At 34.9% G+C, this 22484-nt stretch overlaps 1 protein-coding gene across 6 annotated transcripts in view; it reads right to left on the bottom strand.

Moving 5' to 3' along the window:
* Tatdn1 (TatD DNase domain containing 1) overlaps positions 1 to 22484 on the bottom strand; it is a 33534-nt gene that overhangs the window by 2370 nt on the left and 8680 nt on the right. The window contains exons 2-11 of one of the 6 annotated variants that reach the window (XM_047522296.1): positions 20890 to 20955; positions 18369 to 18418; positions 15230 to 15293; positions 13208 to 13351; positions 13077 to 13119; positions 8181 to 8266; positions 8051 to 8091; positions 6053 to 6129; positions 2126 to 2196; positions 881 to 1007 (exon numbers count right to left, since the gene is read on the bottom strand). In XM_047522296.1, coding sequence (XP_047378252.1) covers positions 881 to 1007; positions 2126 to 2196; positions 6053 to 6129; positions 8051 to 8091; positions 8181 to 8266; positions 13077 to 13119; positions 13208 to 13351; positions 15230 to 15293; positions 18369 to 18418; positions 20890 to 20955 — 769 coding nt within the window. Of the gene's footprint in view, positions 1 to 880; positions 1008 to 2125; positions 2197 to 6052; positions 6130 to 8050; positions 8092 to 8180; positions 8267 to 10142; positions 10171 to 12152; positions 12190 to 13076; positions 13120 to 13207; positions 13352 to 15229; positions 15294 to 18368; positions 18419 to 20889; positions 20956 to 22484 lie in introns of those variants that run through there. The other 5 variants (XM_047522305.1, XM_047522314.1, XM_047522320.1 and 2 more) reach the window with 5 other exon arrangements.

Below are 22484 nucleotides of genomic sequence, written 5' to 3'. Positions count from 1 at the left end.
CACTAGGCTTACTGGGAATCAGCCCCGTCCTCTCTCTGCCTGCCTTTGCTCAAGGTGTTTGTCTTTGACTGGCCTAACTCCCAGTCGTGCTTAGTAAACAAGTGAAATGTCACCTTACAGCACTCCTAGTTCCTTTCAAGGCAGACAGTTGCTATGTCTATAGTTCCAGTTAAATTGGATATGTGCCCATTAAAATGATAAAACCAGCTTTCCTAATTTAATGTAGCTTTCTGACACGAGTGTCTTCACATGTGCTATAATTAATAATAAAATGACTGAACTACTACATTTTAGGAAATATACTATGAAGTTCTGCCCTTTTTTTTTTTGATTGGGAAAAGGAAATTCTATCACTTATCAATTTGCTCTAAGGCTTAAAGAAATGTGTGATTTCCTAAACTTATTCAGATTGTCGTTTAAAAATGCAAGTATCATTAATAAAAGGTCTGCTAAGGATAACTGGTTACGAATAGTAGCAATGAATTTACATAAGAATAAATTTAAAAGAGTTAATGTGATTATATGAATAGTTTTAAGATCTTTTCCTGCTCCTACAAAATGACAGATGAAAAAAATCAAATATTTTTTCATTGCTGTAATAAAATTACTGACTTGAGATGATGTGAACATAAGAGCTGAGATATAGCAATAGATACAAATTCAGATTCCTCCAAATCACTATTAAAATGGTCTTTGACCCGAACTTGAACTTTGGGTCATGAAGATGTGTTCATCAATTCTAACATGTACCACTGTGGTGTACATTTGTTAAAAACTGACCTGAACTTGACTTGGATTTTACAACACTTGAATTCTGTCCCTTGAGTTCATTTTTTAAGTGGCATTTTGTGGTTGTAGACCATAAAAGTAAAACACTTACATTATATGACAGGGTTCATTTCTATCTTTTAAACAATGCCCATTTTCCCACTTCTTTTTTGTAGGAAAAGAAGTTTTTACATATTTTGATCCAGCATGTGTATTTTTGACTCCACACCAAGGTGCATCTAGAGTTAGGTAAAGAAATGTCTGTCAAAGGGTTTACGTTTTTAAATTGTTTTTTATAAACATTATCAAACAAACACAAAACTTTTAAGTTACAAGCCATGATTCAGCTTCCAAAGCAGTCTGAAAACAGTTCTAAGAAAAGCATGAGATAAAATCCTGAATTGCAATTTAATATTAAGACTCACTTTTATATTGTATTTAACAAAAGACCTAAACCTAACAAATATAATTGTAAATTATAAGTGCTTTTAAAAAAAGACATAAACCTAAAAGAAATATAATTCTAACAAAAACATTTCAGATAAATTTCTATAGTGCCATTTCTGAATGTGAAACTGGCTTTGAATACTTCTTGGATCATTATAATAGGTTTACCCATTTACAGATATTGTACTTTTAATAAAACCTTTTCATGTCTTCCCAAGGAAATACAATTAATTTCTCCAGAGTGGCTCAGTTTGAATGTTAGTAAAGTTGTGGCATAAAAGCCTTGAGCTGAAGGGTTTAGATAAATTTTAGCTTTTACCTCTTTTATTTTAAATAGATTCTAAAATTTTACAAAATTTGTTTTCTCAGTTTAATTTAAAATGCAGAAGTAGACATCATAAGTGACATTTTGGTAAAATTTTTGAGTATAGAAGCTCTGGGTGAAGTCCTGAGTTCAAGATTCCATGTTTAATTAAATGTTCATATAACTATAACCTCTTTGATTAGATTATCATGGATCTGACACCCACCCACATGCTTTTTTTTTTCTTTTAAGTTTTTAGGCTTAGCCAAGCTTTTATTTAAAAATTTTTTTTTTATTTTTACTGACTCCATTTGATTCATTGTACACAAATGGAGTACATCATTTCATTTCTATGGTTGTGCACGACGTAGACTCATACCATTCATGTAATCATACTTAGCCAAGCTTCTAAAATTGAAAATAAAAACTACTTGCATAAATTCTTCACCAATTAAGTCTTCAAGAGAGTATAATTGTTGAAGCTCAACATGCTACTTTAAGATTTTTAGCAATGTCAATGAAGTCACATTTCCTTCTCTAGCTGTTTTTTGTTTTTTTTCATATGGTTTAATATGAAACTTAAAAGTTCAGAAAACACCAACTTACCGGTTTCAATCATTAATTTTTCACTAGGTATTGACTTCAAGACTTCCAAATTAGCCTCCGTTTTCAGTGAGCTTTAAAAAAAAATGTATATTTTAAAATAGCATTTAGTGACTTTTCATATCATAAATCATAAAACCAAAACTCCATATGAGCACATTGTGTTCAATATGCTTTAGAAATTTTTGTATTTGCACATTCTTAACCTTCACAGAATCCAAATGAAAATCATTTCAACTACATCTGCCTTTAGAGGATATTTTTTCATGTTTGTCAGTGGATTTTTTTCAATAGTTTTCTATATTAGTCTAAGTAAAAGCTTAACTTTTTAGAAATTTATTTGCATAACTGAGAGGTGTTCATAAGGTGGTTAACTTTCATTTTCAGCCCGAGCTGGATTACTGATCCTCATTCTTCAGCGTCCTTTAACAGAACTGTACCCTTGCCATGGTTTCTTAGTAGAAAGGAAGAACTCCGCTCTTAAAATTTGTTCGTGGCTTCCAGACTTGCTTTAGGCCAATGTGATGAGATGACCATAGGCAATGTGCCTTTTTGTCATCTGGATGATACAATGAGTAAGCATGCACTGAGGAGTTGTACCTCTTCAGCTTCAGTGCCCAGAACGAAAATGTGACCTGTGGCAAAGAGCTCAGCCTGTCAGCTAAATTCCAACTGATCCAAGACCCATGATTGTGAATCTAAGTGCTCACTGCAATTTGCCAGTGAGGTTTGGGATGGTTTATGATGTGGTGACAATATTGTCCTTGTATTTTAAAAAAATTGTAATCATAAATTTAAAATATTTTATAACAGTTTTATGTTCATAGCCAAACGAGCAGAAGGTAGACATTCTACATAACATGCCCACATATAAATAAGCACAGCCTACCACACTCTAAAAATCCCACAGCACAGCAGTACATCTGTTAGAATTAATGAGCCTACATTGAAAACATCATCATGGCCCAAAGCCCACAGTTGACATTAGGGTTCACTCTTGGCAATATACATCTGTGGGTTTGGACAAATAACAGATTCATCATCATCTGTAGTTTCACTGTCTAAAAATCCTCTGTACTCTGCCTATCCATCCCTCCCTCCTGCCTTAACCCTGGCAAACACTGATCTTTTTAAAAACGATCTCTTGAAAATCACCTCACCCAAAATAATGAGAAAAATAAAATAGTATTCTTTGGTGAAATCAGTAAATATTTGTTCCTTCTCTTCCTTTTAGTAGAGAAGAGGGAGGTAGGGGAGGAGGGAACAAGAAATCAAAACTTAAACATTCATTAACCTTGAACCACAATATAAAAAGCAGATGGAGAAATTATAAGTGGCCTGTTTAAATGCTAAGTGATTTAAATGTTATGTGTCATTAAAAAGACTACACAAAGCTAAGAACCTGAGAATGGGATATAGAAAGCTGGGATGAAGCAGGGGACAGAAATAACTGTTTGAAAAGTCTGGGTAAAGAAATGATGAGGCTCCCAGATTATTGTGACTTGGGAAAGGAGGAGAACCCAAATCAGAGAGAGGGCTGGAGAAAAGGCACAAGAGTGGGGTGCAGAGGAGGCGGGCTGAAATGAAGACTGACTGCTGCGGTGAGTCCTCTACTTCCATCTTGCTCCAGGATACTGTCAGGTACAGTTTTAAGTCCCTACCTGACTTTCCCAGCAGGATCCCTTTTTGGAGAACCGACCCAACCCAGAAAAAGATTTCTACAAAATGACATTTGGGAAACCCTAGTGGAAAAGTCAGTGGGCTATCTGAGCATCCCAATTGATGGACTGTCTCCAATAGACCTTCCAAACAGCCTTTTTTTTTTTTTTCAATAGACAGTGAAGAACTGCCATTTGAAGAAAGCCCCAATCATGAGAGAATGCAAAGGAAGAAAAAGAAAAGCAATAAACAGTAAAAAAAATTCAACTACAATTCATATCTTTAGAGATAAGAAAATACTACATCTGTTAGGACGTACTTAAAAAAGCTTTCAAAGAATGAAAAAAGTAATTTTAAAAAGGTTGAAAAAGCACTTTTTATAAAAAGGAAAAATAAAGATGGAAATCATAGAATAAAAAGGTAAGAATATCAGACATCAATCTGGGATATAAAAAAAAAATCAAGAAAATTCCACAGGACTGACATAAGCCTTCAACTGGAAGGGATCAGTAAGAAAGCAACATAAAGAGTGACCAGAAAACAAAAACAAGAACATCAAAACACATCTTTGTGAAATTCCATAATGCCAGACATAACTAATATCTTCCAAAGGAAAAAAGGTTCCCAAGAAGAGATTGGGAATCAGAATAACAATCAACTAACTGTTCATTAGCAACTGGAACCTACTGATCACTGTAAATTCTCAGTGAAAATGATTTCTAATCTAGAATTTCATGCCCAGGAAATCTAACAACCAAAAGTGGGTTCCCATCTTCCTTTCATCTGCTATCCAGGAAAACTTAAGAATAGCGTAAGTTCATTTTCAAACATGCAAAAATCTCAAAAAATTTACTTCTTTATGAAAACTTTCTTAGGAAGCAGAGAATATGGACCACCAAACAAGTAATATATAGGACCTCAAAACAGGAATGCTATCAGACAAGACACTAGTCCAAAGTGAAACAAGATAAGGGTTTGGAACTACTGGAGCTATCAGACTACCCAGACAGATTTCCTCATGGGGAAAAACAGATAAAGCATTTTACAGAGCTGTGGTAAGTATGAGAGGGCTTCAAATTTTAAAGAAAGCCACAAAAAATTACTCCAGAAAAATAAAAAGTGGTATAGCACATGGGTCAGCAGTTGACAACATATATACAAACAGACATAATGAAAACATTGAATATGCATAACCTCAAAAATTGTGAAGTAATTATATCAGAAGGAATCACAGAGGTGGAGTTAGTATGGGGTATAAGAATTCCAACGCTTATATTGAGAATAGGCGAAGGGGATGAATCAGACAACAAGTGGATGCATATAATCTGGAAATACGATGACAGCAGTGGCTGCCTCTGGAAAACTGACTTAGAGGTTGGGGCAGGCTGGGTGGGGCTGTGATAATTGCTTATAAGTCTTTAATCCCACTTGACTTTTTAATCACTATGCATGTATTCCTTTGAATATTAATTTATAAGTTAACCAAACCAGGAATTTAAATATGGAAGAGGATCTAGAATATTTAAACACTGAACTCTATAGCAAATAAGTAATTCTACTATTCTATTTCTCGAAATAAGACTTTAGCCAAGAATTATGTAATCAGAAAAGAGATCACTGGAAAGAAACACTGAAGACGGAAAACAAATCTTGCTATTTTGTGATTTATTTTAGTGAGCTACACTGACATCCTGTGAAAATATCCTGGCAGAAGCTCTTATACAACTGACAGAAAACCAGCCCAGGCCCAAGCCATGCCAGTGACTGCACTGGTGTTTTGAGGTTTAGCATGGTGTTACAGCAGAAAGGTCACTGAGCCAGGAGCCAGAGGACACAGATTCTTACACTTGGAGTAACTTTATACCTGTTTCTTAACTTGTTTGAGCCTTATTTTTTAGCCTACAGAGATATATAAATGATTGTCAAAGAACAACCTTTCTCCCATATCAGACATGACATGTATATGTGTATACAATGCTGTAAACCATACATTTTAAAGGGATAAAATGACTTGGGAATAAATTGAATTGTTAGAAAAAGCTAGCTGCTGATTTCAGCAGACTGTTTCCATTATTAGAACAGAGTAGAAGTCTAAAACTTGCAAGCTCTCACTTGTAATAGTAAAAAGTACTGTTTCATTTCTTACATAAATATTAAAATTCTTGTGCCAGGATCAACACAAAACACATATAGTTTAATAAAAATAAATATCAGCAATTCATTGTAAAGCATAAAAGTTAAAACAAAAAAAAAAACAACCTAAGAACGTACCAACCATTAAACCCTATATAAAGATCCAAGTCAATCAAAGCAGCTGCTGCTTCCTTGGTACCGTCAAATGAATGCACCTAGGGACACACAGGTATTATTATAATTTTATAAAATTATTATAATTTTATTATAATAATTACTCTTTAAAATTTTAAATAACACTAAGACTTTCTAAGCAAAAATAATAGATGCACATAAGGGTTTTTGGGTCACAGTTTCAGATGTTGTAGCCCCTACAATTTTAATTTTCACTAAGGTTTCACAGTTACAGCCTATTGTCATCTCCAATAACATGAGGCAAGGAATTAGCTGCCTAGGATTTCCCTCTAGAGTGCTGTGTTGTCTGCACCAGCATCACCATAAAGGAAGGGCAGCCATGTTTTCAAGCTTGGAAATGTTATACCACTATTGAAAACACTGAATTTTTCTTTTCTAGAAGAGAAGAGGCAAGTTTTAAGAAGCTCTATAAAGAGGTGAGAATGATGTTTTTAAAATGTAAACTGTCTCACAGTCAATAATATTTAGCTTAGCAGGCAAAAAGGACTGAAATGGTATTTTTCACCTTTAAAGACATAGGGGTTCAGGTATAGTTTTTCATTCTACAAGTGTATTTATGTAATCAAAAGCAACAAATAACAAAACTTTCTTTACAAAGGTAGGTTACCTAACAAGTGATATCATATTACTTCTGAGTCCAGAGAATCGAAAACACACCATGGCTAACATGCTCTCAGTAATAAAGAAATCTGTGTCACACAGCTGTCCATAAAGGAATTATTATTTCCCTCAGCATTTTTAGTTGACTAGAAAACCCCTCCTCCATAAATGGCAAAATAATTTTAAATGTGACTCCTCATAAATCATTTTAGCAAATTGGTTAATTCTTTGGTAATTTCTTTTTTACTAAAAATCAAAAATTAGGTTGGATTTGTTGTTGGTGTTTTAATTTTTAAAACTATTACAGAATCATCCAAGTAAAATCTTATTTAGAAATAAAGCAAATGGGAGAGAAGTAGAGTCTGCAGACCATAGTAAATACCACTGGTTATGCCAAGGGTATTAATTAAAACCTCTCAATTCCCAGTACAGTTCCAAAAGGATAAGTTAGAGAGTCAATAAATTACAGAGAAAATGTGCACAGTAACATTAACTCCACAGCAATAACAAATGCATACATGTTACCAGTGGTATAAAAGATGAGGCAGAGGCTAAACACTTGAGAAAATAAATGCACGTGAAACTCGAGTGTCGGCAGTGTGAATGCACAGTGAGGCTCAGAGCTCCTTCCTCTCCCTTGGTTGCCACACTATAACTGATTTTATTATACCTGGATAATAGCTTTCTTTGCTAGAGAGTCACTGAGGCTCTCCTGAAACTGTATTTGAAAATCTATGTATCTGAACATTTTTCTAAAGTGAATTCTCAAAAGAATCCATGATTTGAAAAGATTAAAAAGCACTGTCATTTATACTTGAACTAGGTGAGTCAGATGATATTTATGGGAAATGTCTGAAAATTAGTGACTGGAATGGCCATGTGGGAGCACTATTTGAAGCAGAATATGAATTACAGAGAGTCTCCAGATCAGAGTCATAATAGTAAATGAATACAGTTGATCAGAAATTAAGAAACAAACCTGAAACTAATGGTGAAATATTTTAAGATATTAAAATATATAATTTTCTCAAAATTTAAACTCAAGAACATTCAAGAATGGCTAATGGAAGAGACGGAAAAAGAATATCATGCATAGTGTCAGAATGTATACAAGTAAATTCATGGGGTTTTCCTGTGAATAGAATTTGTACTCATTCTTCTACTTTGAATAAAGAAAGTATAATTAAAACTGTGGTTTCTGTGTTTCCTATGTCTGGCCCATAAATCCAGCACTAAACTTACATGTCTTTCAAATGATGGGCATAGAACTGACATCTGAATTGTTTTACAAGCCACATGTTTTTGTATATCACAAATTAAAAACAATCATTTTATACTTACCACTCCACCTACATATCGATCTCTGTTTCTTTTCATTATGTCTGTGAGTTAAAAATAGATAAAACTTTTAGGAATTAGTTTGATTTTTAAATAATTCTTAAATTCTAAATGAGATTTTATTTTCACTCACCTAAAAATTCAGTATGTGAGTTTCGACAATGAAGAAACATTGGTAGTTTTGTTTGTTCTGACAGTTCAAATTGTTTTTCAAAGTATCTGCATAATGCAAAATATTTTCCTATTAAGAATTTTATTCTAGCAAGAGAAAGACAACTGTCAAATGATGTTTTTAATTAAAGGAATTTTATTCTCTAGAAATGATAGCTCTAAAATAGTGAATTCAGACATTAAAACACATCAGACTTAGCAGAGGGCTTTTCATAACATTTTCTGGAAAGGGAAACTATACCTTCTGGGATTACAAAATTATTTTCAGAACTGTTAGGATTCCCATCATAACTGCTGGGTAAACAGTATTTTACTAATGAGTGTTAGAAGAGACGTATGGTTTATAATTAGTGTGATTGTGAATGCTTCCCCCAAAGAACTACTTTTAACTAGTGTTTTGACCAAATCCCAGCAAATGAATTGGACATCCCATCCCATAATCCATGAGATCCAAACCCAGAGCCGGCATTAGTGGCAGCAAACAAGAGGCTGTAGGCCCCTTACCAGTGGGGCTGGCTGAGCACCAGTCCACTTTGTGCTGACCAGTCTAGGCTATTTTTTCCCCAAAGATTCATGAACTAAGTCACATGACCAAGGCACAAATTTATAGAATCTGTCAGTTTAGAAACTGGCTTTCTACCATGAGGAAGGCAGAAGATAATTTATGAAGAAAAAGAAGCCCAAGCAATGTGCATACAGGATTTCACACAGTCGAAGAAAAGAAAGGTCCCTGAGTTCAAGTCATCTAGGGATCATTAGGAAGGTGCATAGTAAAAAAGTAGCTCCTAATGATATAATCAAGTATAATTTGTACACAATATCAAATGGCAATTGTTGGGGCTGGGGATATAGCTCAGTTGGTAGAGCGCTTGCCTGGCAAGCATAAGGCCCTGGATTCAATCCCCAGCACTGCAAAAAAAAAAAAAAAAAAAAAAAAAAAAAGCAATTGTCTTTAAAGGAAAAAAACTACCATGGTAACTAGAAATAACGACATAAATTATGGGGCAATAACTGGCATCTCTTAAAAGACTTCTCTGCCTGTTTTACTTATGATATTTTATTTAAGTTTGCTCCTTTTAGTGAAGCTGTGATTTATTTCAGATTGGATCAGTGCTTCATACAGTTCAGGATCAATACTGTCTAAAGGCAAGGGTTTGCAAGGTCAGCTTTGCAATGGCAGCTGCCAGAATTGAAGGGATCCAAAAGCCCAGTGAGTGACACGGGTACACCTTAACACAGGCTAGAAATCCCTTGCTAAGCTGGCCCATGGCCTCAATCTCTCATCTCTAGGGTCCCGTAAGTACCTAAATGATCATTTTGAAATCTTGTCTGTTGTCTGATTTTGGGAGGTGGGTACTAGGGATTGAGCCCAGGTGCTCTCTACCACTGAGTTATATTCCCTGCCAGGGTCTCAATGAATTGTTGAGGCTGGCCTTTAACTTGCCATCAGCCTGTCTCTTGCCTCTGGAGTTGCTGGGGTTACAGACAAGGCCATACCACCTCACTTTTTTTTTTTTTTTTTTTTTAAGACTTACATAGTATTAACGTTTTAAAGCCTCAAGAAAATGGTCCAGAGAAAATCGCTCCTACTCAAGGGAACAGAGCTCTAACAAGCAACAAGGAAAGTGTAGCACAGGGTATGCCCAAAGATACCCTAAGCAAAAACTATAATGTTTTCATTCAGAATGGCAATATTTCTAATAATATAATAGCCACAATTTATAAAAACACTATAGCTTTTACATGTCATGTTAACCATATGCAGCACTATTCTCATGTTAAGGAAGAGGAAAATTGAGGTGTGCAAAGAGATACATAATCACCAACAGCAACTATAAAACATACCCAAGACTTGCTGATTTCAGTGATCATACTTTTAGTACTACGTTATTGATATTGTTATTTTTCAGATGCTATATTGTACCTTAATTGGTCTTGCCTTCAATACACCAATTTATTTTCTATTTTTCTTTTTTTTCCTGACATTTTTATTTAAAAACAAAACAAAAAGAAAACAAAATCATATACTAGTTGTTTCAGATAGTATAAAGGCACAAAGCAAAACCTAACTTCTTCTAAGAATAAACTCAATAGCAACAGCTGAATTACAAGACTTTTTCCCATGCTTCCCTACAGGAATCAGAAAGAGCCTCCCTCCTCATGAGACCTTCACCTACCACTTTCCAAGTACCTGCTATGCCAAGAGTGCTGTGCTAAGTGCAAGGGAACATAACAGGAGCAAGATTTAAAGTGCCACTAAAGTCTGCCTAGTGCAGAAACATCAGCAATGCACTGTGATAGATGCTGGAACAAGCAGTGCTGTGCCAACATGGAATAGGGGCTGAATGCCCTTAGCACCTCTGCAGAAAGGGTGGGGCAAGGGTTGTTTCCTTAACAACAATCCAAACGTGACTATTACTGCTGTGTCTTTCACTAACTAAGTCATTCAGTGTTTTATAATTAAAGTTTTTTTTTTTTTTCAAAATCTCAAGTCAAACTGCTAATCTCATCAAACTTTCTACCTATTTTAGTTTGTCCTTAATTTATCCTCTCTGAAAAAAACCCAGCCCACATGCTATCTACCTTACTGAAGACTTGCCTGACTCTCCTAGAAAAGTTAGTCCTCTCTGCTGCCACATATCTTTCTGATAGCCCTAGCCAACCTTTTATAATCATTTATGTTCTCTCTTGGCTATGAAAGCATGAGGACCAAGTCTTATTTCTGGCATACTGGGGAGGCTCTCAGTAATCATTTACTGAATTAGCTGAGGTCCAACTCTCTATTATAGATTAACACCCAAACAACTGGCACAGGACTTAAAGCCTAAACTATATCCTGCTATACATAGTTTTAAGTTCTGATCTTGCTCTGATAATGGAAGTCTCTTCAGAACACTAAAACAGAACTGATACTATTAATGCTTTCATTTAACCCCCAAATTGAGTTTCAAGTATTTAAGTTGCATTTTAGAAACAGCGTTAACTCATTCTGTAAGTAAAATATATATACCAGCAAGAAATCTTGGAGGGGACTATGCAAATGCCCTTGCTAGTTGTGATACAGTCTGTGCTCCTTAAGTCTCAACCTGGCCAAAACCAGACACTAAAGTGGAGGAATAAGGTAAGAAACTATCAAAGACAACTGGTTTCTAACTCAGGGTGAATCTGTGAAATTTTAAGGTGATGTGAGTTGACCTCATGATATTCAGAAGAGGCTCAGAACTCTAGTAACACTGCTGGTAGCCATGTGGGTGTTTTTGGAAACACAGCAAATGGCATACTGGAAACTACACAACTCTGAAAGGGTTATGTAAATAAGAGGCCTGAAAGAAGCACGTGGCCATAGGACATTACTCCAATCCAGCCTGCTCTACTTGGCTATAGATGTCGAACTTCAAAAATTCTGGAGATCCAAGTCTTAAGTTATGACTGACTCCACTAGTAAACCTGCTCCTCACTACAGTGGTTTTCAAGTACAGTGGACAGGTCAGGGTTCCACTTTAATGCCAAGCAATGGGCAGGGGGCAGGGTAATACATTTTTAGCATGTATAAAATGAAAAATCAATTCAGGCCATCAAGTAATTGGCTTAATTAAAATCACATGACAAAAATTATTCATTATTAAATATTATGATAGGCAGGAAGATTCCAAGTTTAAAGTCAGCCTCAGCAACTTGGCTGGACCCCCAGCAACTTATTTATTTATAAGAATAAATAAATAAAAAGGGATGGGGATGTGGCTCAGTGGTTAAATGCCCCTGGGTTTAATCCCCAGGTACAAAAAAAAAAAAACCACAACAACAAAAGACAAAACAAAACAAAAAAGCCCTGGATATTATCTTAAAGAATCTGAGTCAAATTCTCCTTTTCTCCTTTAAATATCAGAAACTAAGGTAAGGAACTGGGGACATAGCTCAGTGGTAGAGCACTTGCCTAGCATGCGTGAGGCCTTGAGTTTGATTCCCCAGCACTGCAAAAAGAAAAAAAAAAAAAAAAAAAGAAATTAAGGTGGACAGATGGTTGTTTTTATTCTCAAAGGTTGTTAGTAACAGCTAGTATTCTTTATTCATATTTTTGTATTCTCTGAGTTCCCAGCAGTTGCTGGCAAGTAGTACTTCATAAATATTTGTTGTATGAATGAATAATTAGATTAGCCTCCTTTAGAAGTTTATTCAAATGTTTTAGTATCTTGATAGTTAGGATGTTTTTGAAGTTCAACAAAATCCTAATGTTTTAAATTAAGACTTGACCTAATTCTTATTTTCAACCTACATAACTGACCCAACAGTATAATGATAGAAGCTGCAACTAAAAGCTGCATGTTGCACAGTATAGGAAGTCCTTGAGGCGTGTGAGCTGTGGAGCTTTCTTAGGAGCTACAGTTCTTAACTGACTCCTATAAAAGGGTTCTCACTGTTCCCAGCTAACAATATCCAAAGCCCAGCAAGAGTAAAATATGCTTTTCTTGCTTTGGTGATTGATTCTATAATCCTTTTTAATATCCTTTGCCCTTAAAATCATGTCCCCCACAACTGAATTTAATTCTCTCCATTGGAATGGTTAATGTATGATGAATTTGTTAAACAAATGAAAAATAACAAAAAAGTCTCTAACTTGTAAAATTCTTCCTTTATTTCTAACAAATCAAATTGGTTAATTACTTAGAACTACATGCTTCTGTCCCTTATGAATTATATGCATGTATGCATGGATTTGTTTCATTTAACTTTTTATATACACAGGGAAAAACAAAACATCCTGATACATAATCCAACAATGTGCTCAACTGGTAAGTTACTTTAAAAACATCACTCCTAGGATTTTACAATTATATATAACATCATTAAATTTCCTTACTTGAGCTGGGTATCTCTGGGACAAAATTGTAGTCGGTCAAAGTCTTTAAAAGATAAAAAAGAATTATTTCTTAGGACTTGTACAGAACAAACCTATTTTCAAAGTCATCTAAGTGGCTGGCTTGTACTTACCAAGTCCACATTCCCCTACTGCTACAACCTTCCCCTTATTGTTTTCAGCAAGATTTAGCAACTCCATTAAGTAAATGTCAGGGTTATTCTTTTCAAATTCTCCACATTTTGTAGGATGACATCCAACTGTGCTGAAAAACATATCTTAACATACAGCAATATCTTAGGATTACTTTCAAAGTCTTTTCACATTTATATTTAATATACAAATGAGAGAACAAAAAATTTCAACTTTTTTTTTTAGCAATAGTCATATACTATTTCGACTACCAGAACTGCATTATGTTAATCACAGAAGAATTTGTGGAAAACCTTAACAAAGTAGGACATGAAATGTAGAATATGAAAGTAGAATATGAAAACTGCCTTTCAAACTGTTAATAAAATAATTAATTCAACTCTTTCCAAAGCTTGGTATTTATTGAGCCTTACAGAATGGAAACAATTTTTTGAAATATTATGATCAAAAACAAACAAAAAAGAAATGCTATCATCTAATTTTCTCTTTTATATTCCGTGTTTATATTACTAGCTGAATTCATTTATTTAATATAGCAGTTAAAATATTTCTCTTAAAAAGGCTAATTGCAGAGGTGACTAAAAATGTGAAAAGGAAGATTTGTTATTCTAATAAAAAAGAGCCAGATGTGGTGGTGTATGCCTGTAATCCCAGCAACTGGGGAAATTAAGGAAGGAGGATAGCAAGTTCAAGGCCAGCCTCAGCAATTTAGTGAGACCCTAAGCAACTTAGCAAGAGCCTGTCTCAAAATAAAACACAAAAAGAGGGCTGAAGTTGTGGCTCAGTGGTAGAGCACTTGCCTGGCATGTGTGAGGCCATGGGTTCCATACTCAGCACCACATATAAATAAATAAAATTAAAATCCATTGACAACTAAAAAAAATATTTTTAAAAAAGAAAACAAAAAGGGCTGGGGATGTGGCTTGGTGGTTAAGCGCCTCTGCATCCAATCCCTGATACCAAAAATAAAAGATTAAAAAAAACAACTCACTTATTGGGAGGCCAGACTTTGACAGCTTTAATTGTATGGAACACAAATGAGAAGTCAAAGGTGGTTTTGAGGGTTTTAACAGGTACCTCATCTGAACCTGCAGAGAGGGTGAAGCCTCCTTCAGGCTCGCCTGCAGATGTCTACAGATAAAAGGAAGTAGCAGCCTTTCAAATGAGTGAGGACACAAAGCACATGAAGTGAACTGGAAGGGGCTAAGAGTAGGAAAGGGGGAAAACTTCTGAAAGCATAGCTGTTTGAGAACAAAAGAATGGAAGAAAATATTCTTATGTACCCCCCAAACTCCTGGGAAGATGATTTTTTTAATATCCTTAATCACTAAATGTCAGTGTATCCTGAAAAAAAAGTATTCTAGTTTTAGGAAGATTTTTTTTTTTTTTTTTACGAAAGCTTTTAATAACATTTCATGCAAACAGGAAACACATCTGTATTTTGAAAAATTATGTAGAATATCTAATTTCTCAGTATTTTTGCATGTCTAACACATTAGGCATGCAAAACCAAAGTAAATAGATGAACCCCAGATAAATGAGGTAGTTTTATGTAACTAGGAGTCCCTTAAAAATTAATTTCAAAACTTTTAAGATTTTAAATAAATGTAAAATGTATTAACATAAAGTGAGCATATGAGGGATTATATATTATATTATTATTTACACTCCTGGGGCCTTACACAGTGATCTGGCTCACAAAACAAATATTTATTAAACAAATCCTTCAGAGATCCAGATTTTTTTTTTAAAAGCAACTTAAATCTTAAATATTAAAATGATCTTTATAAACTATTATGAGAGGGTTTATCAAACATTTGATATACCAATGAATACTCTGAATTTTGTCATGTTAATCATGTCCCATTGAAATTAACCCCTTTCCTGCTATTTCTATGGTCATGATTCAGTGTGCTATTCCTGAAGAACTTCTCAGAAGTTCTCAGACTTCTTCAAAATTACTTAATTTGTATATTTTTGTTGGTAAAAGAACATTAGGATACCATTTGTTTGTGCCAGTTTCAGTGCCTCTTTACTGTCTTGCAGATCTCCACCCGTAATCATAAACTGAAACAGAAAGACAGGAGATAAGCTGACTTTACAAGGGCATCAGCAGTTTTCCCAAACACTCCTTCCTGCCACTTCTTTGATGCAGAATGCTTTTTCTTTTGACCATCAGGTACCCACCTTCCTTTAAAATTCAGCTGGGAAGATCACCCCTGTGTAGAATGATATCTGATGACTCTACACACACAGCCACAGTAAAATCTGTCACTCTTCTGAAATACAATGCCCTTAGATATCAGTATCTGTTAGATCCCAAGTTCCTTAAGGGCACAGATCATATATTATGAAAGACTGAATAACTCAAGACCTGTGAATTGAGAATCCTGTTAACTAGAATCAGTGATCATCTATATCAGTAACATTGATTCAAAACAGTTCAAACTGTTCTCCTAGGAGGTGAATAAGGTCAAAACTATTTTCAAAATAATACTAAAATACTATTTGTCTTTTTCACTCATTCTGTCACAAGCGTACAGTGAGGTCTTCCAGAGGCTGCATGATGTGTGATATCACAACAGACTACATAAACAGATGTGATAATTCAGCAATCTTCTGTTAACCCAATCATTAAGAGATTTGAAAGAATGTAAACAACCCACATAAACAAAAGCTCTTGGGGGGGACCTTAGTAATATTTAAGAATGTGACATGGTTCTGAGATCAAGAAGTTTGAGAATTGCTGAGTTAATGTAATGTACCATGACAAAATCTCTGTAAAGAATTTATGGCTCTTGGAAGTTGAACTTATTTCCAGAAAGACAGCTCTCAGAATTCACCTCATGGTTAAAATGCCACCTTTGCTAATCTGTTAAAATGAAAATGTTACTAAAGAGTCATGTGTTCATGACTACTGAGCAGTGCCGTTTAAGGTGCACGCTCTTCTAAAGGAGAGATTGGATCGCATTCCTGGGTATTTTTTAAAGCATGCTTCAAGAGTATAACTAAGCTAAAATGCAAAGTTCAAGCTGGTTATGATGGCACATGACTGTAATCCCAGAGACTTGGGAGGCTGGGACAGGAGGATTGCAAGTTTGAAGCCAGCCACAGTAACTGTGGCCAGGCCAGCCAAGACCTGCAGTAACTCAGTAAGACCTTGCCTCCAGACAAAAAAATTTTAAAAACTGGGGATGTAGCACCCCTTGGTTCAATCTCCAGTATCAAAAATTAGAAAAAAATTAAATAAAATGCAGAATTCATTCTAGTTACACACCTAAATACATACAAAACAGAGTGGTAAATAATAAAAAAAAAATTTTCATATAGCTATTCAAACCTCTATTATGATTAGACATTGAATATCTATTCAGGAATGTATAGTCACAATAAAACTCCCAACTGCCTGCAGAACATAAGATATAAAGATACTTTTAGAAATATTAGGGAAACTTTGTTTACTAACATTATCTAATTCTTTGAAACTAGACCAATTGCTGCCATGGAGTATTTTCATTATGTAGAAGTTTTTAATCAAGTCTACTTTTTACTTCACCTGTACCTTTTCCACATAGTGGGAAAAAAATCAAGGGCTAGAAGGCATAACTCCCTCTCGCACTGTACTATGACAATGCTGATCTGATACCACATGGGTAACGAAGTTTGTTTACTTTACGTCAAGTATAACACCAAGCATTCTGCATTCAATATTTTATTTAACCTTCATAACTCTATTAATTAAGTCCTGTTATCATCCCCCTTTTACAGATGAGAAAACTGAAATCTAGAGAGAAAATATTCCAAGTTTCAAAGCTATGAAGAATGAAGCTGGGGCTGGAACCCAGGTTTGTGATGTTGTAACTGTTTTTAGCCACTACACTAGTACTGCAAAGATACTGATGAAATTCCAACTTGGAACCATGCCCACACTTCACTCTATTATTGTGTCAATAGTTCATATATGTTTGTGTGCGTGATCAGATGTGAGAAGAATAAGCTGGGTGCAGTGGTGCATACCTATAATCCCAGCAACTCAGGAAGGTGAGGCAGAAGGATCATAAGTTGGAGGCCAGCCTTGGCAATCAGTGAGGCCCTCTCTCAAAATAAAATTAAAAAAGGGCTGGAGTTGTAGCTTAGTTACAGAGCACCTCTGTGTTAAATCCCCAGTACTGCCACAAACACACACAAAAGTGTGAAGAATAAATTATTCCTGGCTAACACATGAAAGTGTAGGTACTTGGTACTTCAGTTTGCAGAAAAGCATCATATAAAGTGATTTACCAAGCAGGGCACAAACACATAATGAGAAATTCAAGTAACACTTATTTTTCCTAATTACTTGTAAATAATTGCTAATACAATTTGAGAGTTGAAGACTGCAGAACTCATTTAGTCAGTAGTGTCACTTTTTAGTATGACAGTATTCAACTTAGAAGCAACAGTTACCAAGTGTCCTGATACCACACTGTGGCATGTGTGGCCTGGCTTGCTATTTTAAAAACTAATTTGAACCCAGAGCCTCACATGTGCTAGGCAAAGTTCTACTACTGAGCCACACTCTCATCCACCTTAAAATTTTTTATTCATTCATTCAGCAATACTGGGGATTGAACCCAGGGGTGCTTTATCACTGAGTTATATCCCCAGTCCTCTTCTTTTTGAGACAAAATCTTGTGAAATTGCTAAGGCCTTGAACCCGCGATCCTCCTGCCTCAGTCTCCCTAGTCACTGGACTTCAGGGCATGTGCCACCATAACCAGCTGGATCCATGTCTTTTGGATGATCGCTTAATTCTAACAAATACTAGTATATTCAAAAATTTACTAAAAGTTGCCTTTTAAGAAGCATAGTACTTCATATAGGTTTAAAAAAATTCTTTTCAAAGAGATTTTATCACTTATTGCATTTCTGACCCCATGAAAGAACTATACACAAGGTTTATGTAACTTAAAATGCTGTACAGAGTTTTATGATATTCGATTTCTACTAACTTGAGAATACTGCATGTAGACAATATATACTCTAAATCTGTGGTATTGGCATCTTCCCTTTACTCTGCAGAATTTTAACTTAAATTTAATTTTAACTAAAATTCATTTTAAATATAAATAAAACCCCAAGAATAACAAAAAACAGATGTACCTTTTTAACACCAGTTTGAATAGCTCTCTCTATTACATCCTGTAAGTCATCTGTATAAGACAAACCATTCATTAAGAAAACCTGGGAAATAAAAAATCACTTATCTATAATTTAGCTATCTCTTCTTGAAATAAAATATATAGAAGTAATCAAATGTACTAAATCAAAGTCAAATCAATACTACTGGAAGAATACTTGTCACATAATAGGACTAGAGATAGCAAAAACCTTAATTTAAAAAATAAAAAGAAACCAATATAAGGCAAACTAGATAAATAATAAACTATTAATTAAATTGCATTTTTATTCTGTTGACCAGAGAGAGACTAAAATTAGGAGATTCAAACAAAAGATGAATCTGCTAACTACAACTTAAGTCACTTGCCTTGAATTTGAAACTTGGCAATGCATTTTTTAAAAAGTAATTTATCTGGGCTGGGGCTGTGGCTCAGTGGTAGAGCACTTGCCTCCCTAGCATGGGTGAGTCCCTTATTTTGATTCCCAGTACTATGAAAAAAAGTAAACAATTATTAAGATTGTTTATTTTTACGAGGGTTTTCCTACTTGCAATGCCTCCCAAAATATGACATTTCTTTATAAATTTCAGTTAACTCTATATTTCTATAATTACCATTAACATTAAGGAAGGATAATCTGTTTTCCTTGACAGTTGTTTTTTGCCTTTTCTTATGGTTCACTGTTAAGTGACAAAAAATTTTTCTGGGGAGATCAATATTAATTAACCTCTGAGGCCAGAAATAAATGGACGGCAAAATAAAATAATCATATATAAAATCCATTTTTATTTCATATTTAAGAATCAGAGTAAGTGTGATTAGAATTCAATTGCTATTACTTCTAAAGTACCTACAAAATTTCTGGGGCTGGGGCTGTGGCTCAGTGGTAGAGCACTGACCTAGCAATGTGAGAGGCACTGGGTTCAATTCTCAGCACCACATAAAAATAAATAAATAAATAAAATAAAGGCATCGTGTCCATCTACAACTAAAAATATTATTTCAAAAAAATTTCTTTTAGACAAAAATACCAACTTAGGCAGCTTATACCAAGTACAGCAATTGTCTTTGTTGGGTATTATAAACTGCAGTAATGCTGATGTTGACCACAAAAAATTTATTTCATAAACACACATATAACCATACATATACATACATTAATAATCTCAAAGCATGAAATCTATTAAGTGCTACAAAGGCAAGAAAGGCAGAATATATGTTATTCAATAGTTTAATTGTTCTATGTAAGTAACACATAAAGATGTCATCCAAAATTCTAAGTGAAGTAGAAAAGGCAAGTTTTGAGGTAAGGCTAAGAGAGATAAGTTACTTTTCTTCTTTCAAGTGACATCTAACACTTACTACTACTTGGTGGCACAGGAAGATTAGTTTCTGACTTGGCTTATTGAAATGTATAATTCTACATCTATAACCACAAAACCAATATTTCCTGTTTGCATTTACATAACAAGTACATTAATATTCTAAGGCAATATTCACAGGCCAGTTTATTGCAGAAATTCTGCTTTTAAAAATATGTTGCTGCCATCATTCCTTGCCTAGTTACCTCTCAGCTGATAAAATAGGCCTTACAAGTGAACTTAAACAATAAATATAAGCCATTTGGCTTTGGCTAGGCCTTCCCTCAGTCTTTAAGGTACTACTATCTGGTCTCCTAATACAGGTCTGTAAGTAGAGATGTGGATAGAAAAGGGAAAAGCAAAATAGGAATGCATATAGCATTACATCTCCTTCTCAATCACACTACTACTTGTCATTGACTGAAAATGTTTTTGAAAAACTAGATACACTGATGTTCTATAGTAACTGATTTTTGGATTCTATGTTCTAATGTTCATTTGCTTAAAGACTAACTACCAGCTGGACACAGTGGCTCATCCTGGAATTCCAGAGACTGAGGAGACTGAGGCAGGAGGATTGAAAGTTCAAGGCTAGCCCCAGCTACTTAGCGAGGGCCTATCTCAAAAAAAAAAAAAAAAAAAAAAAAAAGCTAGAAATGAAAAAAAAATGGATAGGTGGTGAAGTGCCTCTGGGTAAAAGAATAGGTGGTAAAGTGTCTCTGGGTTCAATGACCAGTATCCCCCCTCCCCCAAAAAGATTTAATACCAGCTATTATTTTTTTGTGTGCAAATGATTATTTGAAGTACTATACTCAAAACTAAACCTCTATAGATAAGAAGGGCTGGATTAAAAATGTTTTAATGGGTACCTTATAAGTGTTCAGGATCATGTTTTACTAATATAGCTTGTGTGTGTTTCACTGTTTATAGTATTACCCAAGATGCATATAACCTTAGTGTTTTTTTAAATCAAATTCTACCTTACTTTATTTTTTATTGGTTCTTTTTAGTTATTCATGATAGTAGAATCCATTTTGATATGCTTATACAATCGCAATGACCTCTTTAACATTTTAAGAGTGGATTATGCTTTTCAAGAAAATGCGTCTTCATAGAAGAACTATTTATCTTAAAAAACTTTACCTTGATGCTTCTGAATTCCCCTATAAATTCCACGGAACATAGGATCTGTCAAGTTGATACCAATATCTGCAGAAAGTCAAAAAAGGTAATCCATTAATCAATAAGTCTTTATTTGAAATTTTAAAAATAAAAATAAAACTCCTGTTACTAAATTTGCATTCACATATTCATTCAAACAATATCAAAGTGCTAGCCACTTAGTACTATGCTAGACCCATGGGAGACAAAGATGAATAAAATGTAATTCCTGCTTTCAAACTCAGTGCAGAATCAGCAGAGCAGATCCAGTAATAGGCAATTTTGAAATGCTGGAAGTAAACACTGAAGCCTTCCACAGTGGCACATGCCTATAATCCCAGCTACTTGGGAGACTTAAGCAAGAGGATTACAAGTTCAAGGCCAGTCTCAACAACTTAATGAGATCCTGACTCAAAATAATAACAGCTGGGATATAGCGCAGTGGCAGAGTGCTTACCCAGCCTGTGTGAGTCCCTTGATTCAATCCCCAGTACCACAAAAAATTACAAAAAGAAGTAGACACTGGTGCTATGGGACACAAAGAATAACCAACCTAGTCTGGTGGCTGGCTCAGAAGAGGCTTCCTGAACTGAATCTAAAAGAATGAGTTCTACCTAGTAGAAGAGAGGAGATCACAGACAGAGCAAAGCCTTCAGAGTGTAAAACTGTACAATACTTAAGAGAGCTACAGGCTTTTCCAGCTGGTGGAAAGAAGCAAGGGGAAGGGAGTAGCCAGGAGAGGCCACTCCAGTTATGTTAGAGACACTTGTCTTTTTAAAGAAATAACTGGCTTTGCTAAAAACTACTTCAAGTATTAACAAGTTTTATTTTTCAAAACAAGACCAAATGGAAAACTTCCCTGATGGCAATTAAGAGAAAATCATATCTCCAATCTATAGCCTACTATTTAGGCTCAGTACATTATGTCAAATCACTCAGCAAATAGGGCATTGAAAATTGTTTCAGATTTCGTTAGCCTGTAGATAAAATTTCAAGTTTACAGGAAATGCAGAGAATTAAAGAACAAGTTAAATGATACTACATTTAGCAGACAAATCTAAAAGATGAGACATTCTGTGGGACAACCAGCTAAGTTCCTTCAACACCACAAGAAAGAAAACTGTTAGATGAAAGGATTTGCAAACTCCTGCCTGCAGCCTACTTCCTATTTTTATTTGCCCCCCCCAGCTAAGAATGATTTTGCATTTTAAATAATTGAAAAAATCAAAAGAATATTTTTGACATATGAAAATGACTAAAAAATTCACATTTCAGGTCCATAGTTTTATTGGAACATGGCCGCATCTGTTTGTTTATATATTGTCTGTGGCTGCTTCTGAATGACAACGGGTGAGAAAGGACAAACACAATTGCTTTCTCCTAATTCACCCTCACATCCACAACACTTTTAATACATCACTTCTGCCACCAGATGTGGGTTATCCTCCCCCACAACATCCCGTTCTCCACACACCCAGCTGTGTGCCTACAATTTAACTCAATTCTGATATTCCCTGCCTGGAAAAAGTATCAGACCCCACAGGTTAGGGGCTCAGTCCCACAATACTGCCTTCCCT

This window comes from Sciurus carolinensis, chromosome 1 (genome assembly GCF_902686445.1).
Source record: "Sciurus carolinensis chromosome 1, mSciCar1.2, whole genome shotgun sequence".
In the NCBI taxonomy this organism is placed as follows: domain Eukaryota; kingdom Metazoa; phylum Chordata; class Mammalia; order Rodentia; family Sciuridae; genus Sciurus; species Sciurus carolinensis.
This window is presented reverse-complemented; position numbering and strand designations above follow the sequence as displayed.